Below are 8,160 nucleotides of genomic sequence, written 5' to 3'. Positions count from 1 at the left end.
TCTTCCATATTTAAAAGATAATGATCGTACTTACTCATGCTTGCTTGAGAGCTCATACACACATCGAAGTGTTAAGGAAAAGTTACATTTGGAAGGAGAATCTACGAGCCATTTCTCCGAAGATGAAACAGTCACTTTCAAAGCAGTGAGTTGCCATTACATTGTGTAGTTTAGACACCAATGGATTTTGTGGTGAGATGGACGATATATGATCATGGCTGTTGACCAGCCCAATAGAAATCTCATGACACTATACTGAAAGGAAGTTGTGAACATTGACCAAAACATTGTGGGTAATAGTAAACCACTTTTCAGATTATCAGTTTGAACTTGAATGTAATTTAGGATGAAATATCATACATTTACTGCAAGGAGGACATTGTCATAGAAGAAATGATAACACTTTATGGCCTATGGTTTTATATGATTATCATTTGCCTTTTATAGTTTATATCATTGGCCTGTATGATTTCAGCTGAGAGGCTGGTACCTCCTCAACTTGATGGCCTTTACTTAGGAACCTCACTATGTACAACACAGGAAGTGGTTGTAGTCTTGTAACAGACATGGTTGTGGGTCGAAGTCCTCAGGTTACCTACTGCAAATAATCTGTTGGAAATCCTCAGTATTGTGAGCATATTTCAGAATGTCATTACGACTGTCTTGCGCCTCTGATCCTTTGATCTGTGGCTACATAACTTTCCCCCAGTCGGTTCATATGACCACGTGTTTTTAACCTTTCTCTCCCCATTACACCTTCTCGTTCGATTCCTTCACCTAAATGCCAATATTGGTACTGAAAGGATAGACTACGAAGTTGCGTCTTATTAACTGAGTCTGTCCCTAACTTATCCCTGACGCCCCTCAGGAAGTTGTATATATTGGTAAGGTGAAGAGAGAAAGAGAACGTAATGGGCATTGGTGACATTAATTGTCATACATTCGTTTCAAGTCCATCATCTTATAATCCAAAACATCGTCGAAAAGGTGAAAAGATAAGAGCACAACGAGTAAGGTTCTGCCCTCAGGGACATTATCTATACGTCTTGGTAATACTGTAGATACAATGTCAATAGTCTCTCGGATAGATATAATGATCCACCATTTGGAGGAGACTGGAGATAGACACCACGATTTCCTGAAGCTCTTTCAAAAGAAGGTTACTAAACAGTGTCTCTACAGTGCCTTTAAAACTGCATTCATCCAAGAACCAGATGTTCGGCTCACTAGACAAGCTGTCCACAATTATTGTGGATGCTGACCAAAAGAGAGAGGGGACAAAGAGGTCACCTTTATGGACCTCTCACGCTAAATCAATCTCATATTCGTTAATATAGAGAGTCGGAGATGCTCAGCAGCACATAAGAACTATAGAAAAGAGGAGAGCACTGGTGATTTCTTATGAATATAACAACACTTTTGAAAACGATACAAAAGCTCTTCAGATATATACATACGTCCATAGATAAGTGTTGTATGTAAATAAAAGGACAAACAAACACACACTGTGTATATGAACAAATAAGGGAGGAATTAAACATATGTATTATTAATCAACGTAATTTATTGACACATTTGGATCAGAACATCAAACTACAACAATAACAGATTACACTGCGGGATTCCATTAAGAGATTGGTCCCCCGTTTTCTTGAGGTTTCCTGAAATAAGAAAGATAATAAGATTTAGTTTATACATCATAATGTATTGTCTAGTATCTCACTAATGTTAAACTATTGCTGAAGTTTAGGAAGTTTAATCCTTATAGAAGACGAAGAACATTATTTTGTATACATTATATTGAACTATGAAACTAGATGGTTGATATTATCATTATGATTGGACGAAAATGGTATAATGTCATGATAATGTTGGCACAAATCTATTTTGCTTTGCATTCCTGTTCGGTAAATTCAACAAATATTGTCTTATATGATAGAAGTCAATGAGAATTAAACTTACATTTCTATTTTCCATATCCACCACCATATCCACCACCATATCCACCGCCCCCGTGTCCACGTCCACCGCCACCATATCCACCACCATATCCACCACCACCATGTCCACGTCCACCGCCTCCATATCCACCACCATATCCACCACCTCCATATCCACCACCATGACCACCACCTCCGTATCCACCTCCCCCGTAGCCACCTCCTCCACGTCCGCCTCCTCCACCATAGCCACCGCCACCATGGCCACCACCTCTATAGCCGGGCTCGGGGTCAGCTATGGCCACAGCACAGAAGGCGACTGTGAGGCACAGAACCATGACCTGGAAGATACAGAAATTGTGATACAGATTTAGTTTTGGTAATTGTTTCTGGGAATTATTCATAACACTGGAAAGTTCATTTGCTTCGGGGTATAATCTCTCTCTCGACAAGGCATTGATTTTTACAGTTGCAGGGGATTTTAGTGATGTCACTGCAACATTACAGGAAAGTGAACTGTATCGGATCATTGTAGCAGATGCAACAGCGGAACTACAGCAAAGAGCAACGTCGCATCCAATTTCTACTGGAAACAATTTGCTTTCTGATAATTTGAAAGAGCTCTCTGAAGAAATAGTACATAATGGAAGAATATTTGAGTATTTTAATCAGAAAAAGACTATATATTTTTCTTAACCAAATCTCACAAGTTGTGGAAGGAAGTTAACCGTGTATTATGATAAGCCAGAGGCAGTGTTGCCAGCCAGCTGTGGCACTCCACCTTACCGTCTTGGTCACCATGGTGATGGTCGTCGGGTCGGGTAACTTGAGGGAAAGGTGGAGTCAAGTCAAGGCTCTCGTGTGTGAGTGGCAGTGGCGACTGTGCCAGACCTGGCCCCTCGGACGGGCTATATACCTGCACTCAAACACGGAACAAGGCCATCCATGACCCTCTCTCTCTTCTCCAAGCAGCAGCAGCAGCAGCAGTGGAGGATGACATGGCACCTCACTCAAACTGCTGGTGTGTCGCAGCATCACCAGCCAAATGGTTGTCACATAGCTCACCAAAACATGACTTTTGGGTGTGAGGCATTGGTTGGTCAATTCCCTGTTGTCTCAACGGGGTTTGGCGGTGAGGCCAAATGTTGCTCAAGTGTTAGCCAAATGCCTTTCCGACAGAGCAATGTTTATATTCTTCAAATACCAAGTGGCACTGTTGGATGGCATTATGTTCTACCACTTTAGTGACTTGTTTCCTGAATTGTACATCCACATATAACTTCAAAGTCTTTTAGAAATGTTTTCCTTTATTAGAAACGACTCCTGTCTTCGTCATATTCAACCCCGTATGGATCATATTCATAAAAGACAACTGAGTCTTTTCTTAATTACCCTGTCCTGGTATGATGAGTATGATAGTATAGAAATGAGTATACCCATCTGTCGTTAAATGATGTAACGTGCATCTAAGAATGTTTTCTGCCAAGAATCGACCACAACAGACACTCTCGAACTCAAACGGAAGAAGTTGTGGTTCTGGTAAAGACTAATGATGACTGTGTTGGCCAATACTGACAGATTTCCCCTGGTACAACATTCACACTAAGTAGTACACTAACACTAGTACCCCGGTACTGGTATATTAGCACAGATCACTTGTGAACTAGTGATGGTTCATGGATATTGGTGCCCCGACACACAATGACTTTGATACTAGTACACCCAATGGGGTCATTACATGAGCACTGGTATGATAATATTGGCATTGTGGTGTATTGGTGCTGGTTCTAATGGCACTCTCTCAGTCAAGCGATCCCTCTGCCCATTTTCTCTACCATCCCATGCATCACCAGGTCAGTGTTTCTCTCCTGTCGTTAATGAAGGTGATTTGGACGTATCGTTGGAAGACAGAGACGGTCTGTATGGGAAGTATGGTGTCTGGGTTCTAGTGTTCTAATATTGATGAATCAGGTTCAGGTGTTTTTCTTAGAATGTATTGAGTGTTACAATCGTACTTAGATATAAACTAACACACACACACCCTACCCTTATCGACCAACCCTTAGGGGTGGGTGAACAGCTGGATTGACTGTGGACCGACTGCCGAAACCAGGATTCGAACCTATGCCTTCGACCCCGGAGCATCCCATGAATGCGTCACGGCCTGGAAGGCAAACTGTTTCACCAACGGAGTATATATATATATATATATATATATATATATATATATATATATATATATATATATATATATATATATATATATATATATATATATATATATATATATATATATATATATATATATATATATATATATATATATTATCCCTGGGGATAGGGGAGAAAGAATACTTCCCACGTATTCCCTGCGTGTCGTAGAAGGCGACTAAAAGGGGAGTGAGCGGGTGGCTGGAAATCCTCCCCTCTCTTTTTTTTTTTTTTTAATTTTCCAAAGGAAGGAACAGAGAGGGGGGCCAGGTGAGGATATTCCCTCTAAGGCCCAGTCCTCTGTTGATAACGCTACCTCGCTAATGCGGGAAATGGCGAATAGTACGAAAGAAGAAAAGAATATATATATATATATATATATATATATATATATATATATATATATATATATATATATATATATATATATATATATACATCGTGTGTGAGTGTGTGCGTTTATATAATGATAGCAGGATATGATCGACTGCAGACGCTAGATTTGATAAGATCATATCAATAGAAATTGGACCACTTTGGCCAAATCATTCTGGGAGCAAAACAATATTACACTTTCCAGCTCAGCGGTTCCCAACTCTTGTGTAAACCACGGGAGTGGAAATCATATATATAAAAAAAGAGGAAAAAAAAACAAAAAAAACTTTTCTAGAGATAACTGAATTATCGTTACGTCAGAATAATTCCTTTGATAATCATTTATCAAATGAGTTATATGATATCTCTTTTTTATTTATATATGAATCATTGCACGCGCGCCACACACACACACACACACACACACGTGACTCTTATCAGTGCGTAATGTTAAGAGATGCTGCGCTCCGCGTCGGAGCTGGGTAAGGTGTGCCCTTTTAAGAGGGCAAAGACGCTTGGCAGAGCTGGTCTCTTTTCCTTCACACACACACACACACACACACACACACACACACACACACACACACACACACACACACACGCACACTCCCCATCCCTTGTCCCTTGAAATTTCTGGTACTGAAGTCCCTGAAGTGTTTACAGGGGATTTCAGAGACGTGCCTCCCCTTCAGGTTTATATACTGGAGTCTACTACATCTGAAGTGGCTGAAACACTGGCAGTGGCTTCAGTTTCAGTTTTCGCTTCCTTGCCAGGCGTCAAATATATCCTTTTAGATTTGAGTTGGTACCTCTGAGTGTACATAGGTTACAGAATACAAGTTGGTACCTTTGAGTGTACATAGGCTACAGAGTACAAGTTGGTACCTTTGAGTACACATAGGCTACAGAATACATCTGGTACCTTTGAGTACATAGGTTACAGAATACAAGTTGGTACCTTTGAGTACATAGGTTACAGAATACAAGCTGGTACCTCTGAGTGTACATAGGCTACAGAGTACAAGTTGGTACCTTTGAGTGCATAGGCTACAGAGTACAAGTTGGTACCTTTAAGTGTACACATTATAAGTTGGTACCTTTGAGTACATAGGTTACAGAGTACAAGTTGGTACCTTTAAGTGTACATATCATAAGTTGGTACCTTTGAGTACATAGGTTACAGATTATAAGTTGGTACCTTTGAGTACATAGGTTACAGATTATAAGTTGGTACCTTTGAGTACATAGGTTACAGATTATAAGTTGGTACCTTTGAGTACATAGGTTACAGAGTACAAGTTGGTACCTTTAAGTGTACATATCATAAGTTGGTACCTTTGAGTACATAGGTTACAGATTATAAGTTGGTACCTTTGAGTACATAGGTTACAGAGTACCTCTGAGTATATAAGTTACAGTGCAGGAGTTGGTAGTTCTGAGAGCAGAGAATACAGGCCATGAAGGTGGTACTTGTGAATACATAAAGTATAAAGATGGGACTTTTAACCTTATAGGATCATTTCTTTTACTCCAAGTGCAAGTGTGTAACACCTTCTGATATATCCTGTTCCGCTCTTACTGCTAGAATGTAGCCCATTTCCATAACTAGGAATATAAATTTGTATTTGATGGGATATTAAGACAATGAACATATATTAACCTGATTTATTCAGATAGATTATAAAAGAAACAAATGCTAGATAACAAAGTTTTTTTTCTCAATTTTTTCTGGTGTCTTTCCTACGCCCTTTGTCTTCTTATAGACCTGAAATAAAAACAGATAATCAGTTTTCAAAATCATATATATATATATATATATATATATATATATATATATATATATATATATATATATATATATATACGTGTTGTGTATTACCTTGACAAACTCGATGGGAAAAATTGTTTCATTTCTAAACTTCAGAAACAAGAAAACTTACTTTTTTTTTCTTTTCATTTCCCATATCCACCATATCCACCATAGCCACCTCCACCGCCACCACGGCCGCCGCCACCATATCCACCTCCACCGCCACCACGTCCACCGCCTCCATAGCCACCATAGCCGCCTCCACCGCCACCACGTCCACCGCCTCCACGTCCACCGCCTCCATAGCCACCATATCCACCTCCACCGCCTCCACCGCCACCACGTCCACCACCACCATAGCCACCATAGCCACCTCCAGGCTCGGGAACAGCTATGGCAACGGCACAGAAGGCAGCCACCAGGCACAGAACGATGATCTGTGGAACACAGGAGCGAGATCAGGGAAGTACCAGGATCTGAGGGAACACAAGAGCGATATTAGGGAAGTACCAGGACCTGAGGGAACACAGGAGCAAGATTAGGGAAGTACCAGGACCTAAGGAATCACAAGAGCAAGATTAGGGAAGCTAAAGAAGCTAAAGAAGCAAGATTAGGAAAGTTAGAAGGAGGTATGTACCACAGGAGCAAGATTAGATAAGCTACAGGAGCTAAAACACACAGGATCAAGATTATGAGCAGCCACAGGAGCAAGATTAGGTAAGGGACAAACCACAGGAGCAAGATTAGGTAAGGGACAAAACACAGGAGCAAGATTAGGTAAGGGACAAAACACAGGAGCAAAGTGAGGTATTGGGAATATTGTTTACAGGTCCGTCTGTCTGTCTGTTCCATCAGGGCGAACGTGGACTGGCGTCCCCACCGCACACACCGCTGATGGCTCACTTTTAGACGGGTGTGAACCAAGAAAGTGCTGCTAACCTGTCTTTTCGCTAAGTGGCAATCAGAGAGGCGATGGGAAACTGAGAATTGCGTGGGGGAAACTGACGATTGAGATAGAACTAAAGGCTTGTGTGAATGATGATTTTTTTTCTCGTTCGGTTTCACAAAATCTTTTTTTTTGAGTTTCAGTCTATAGTTTTAGCCCTTGTGAGCGATGAGGGGGTTAAAGGGAAGGGGGGTGTCTGGCCCGTCCTGTCCAGCCCGCCTCCACCCTTTGACCTGACCCTTTTCAAGGCCAAAGGGTGTTGCTCAAAGGCCACACCATACTAGCTTAATAGATGGTTCATGTTATGATAACAAAAGGCCCCTTTTAAGACTAGCACTGTTTGGTAAGTGCAGTGGTCAACTCACCACCTTGGTCACCATGGCGATGGTCAGGTCGGGGCCCTCTAGCAGCAAAAGGACGAAGCTGGAGGTCAGGTCAGCTGTGTGTGTGTGTGTCTCTCTCAGCTATCAGTGTCGACTGTGCTTCGTCTGGCACCCCTGGCTGTCTATATACCTGCACACAAGCACGGAAAAGAGGGAGGGAGGAGGAGGGAGAGAGCTATCTACTCCATCATCAATCTCCCTCTCTCTCTCTCTCTCTCTCTCTCTCTCTCTCTCTCTCTCTCTCTCTCTCTCTCTCTCTCTCTCTCTCTCTCTCTCTCCACAAGTAGGAGGCCACTTTACCACCCCCCCTCCCTGACTCTATCCAGCGGGGCGACAGACCACGATGACCTGGCATCTCCCCCAAAAAGACACGTTCCGCGCGACATCACCCCCCCAGCCAAGCTGGAAGGAGGGTCCATTTCTTCCCAGCGCAAGCAACAGATCTGGGAATCCAGTCTCTGTATACTTTATCTGATCGTTTTTTGTTTCCTTAAT

The 8,160-nt window shown here is 41.8% G+C and overlaps 1 protein-coding gene across 1 annotated transcript; it reads right to left on the bottom strand.

The window, feature by feature from the left end:
- Positions 1–6,176: 6,176 nt before the first annotated feature.
- On the bottom strand, positions 6,177–7,782 carry LOC139761536 (uncharacterized). The gene is made up of 3 exons (XM_071685801.1): positions 7,648–7,782; positions 6,467–6,773; positions 6,177–6,291 (listed from the first exon to the last, which is right to left on the bottom strand). Exons 1-2 carry the CDS (start codon positions 7,660–7,662, stop codon positions 6,480–6,482), a joined length of 309 nt encoding a protein of 102 aa, XP_071541902.1. The 5' UTR covers positions 7,663–7,782; the 3' UTR covers positions 6,177–6,291; positions 6,467–6,479.
- Between the last annotated feature and the right edge of the window lie 378 nt (positions 7,783–8,160).

The sequence above is a fragment of the Panulirus ornatus genome, chromosome 40 (assembly GCF_036320965.1).
Source record: "Panulirus ornatus isolate Po-2019 chromosome 40, ASM3632096v1, whole genome shotgun sequence".
Classification (NCBI taxonomy): Eukaryota; Metazoa; Arthropoda; class Malacostraca; order Decapoda; family Palinuridae; genus Panulirus; species Panulirus ornatus.
Note: the sequence above shows the minus strand (reverse complement) of the source record. Positions and strands in the feature narration are given on the sequence as shown.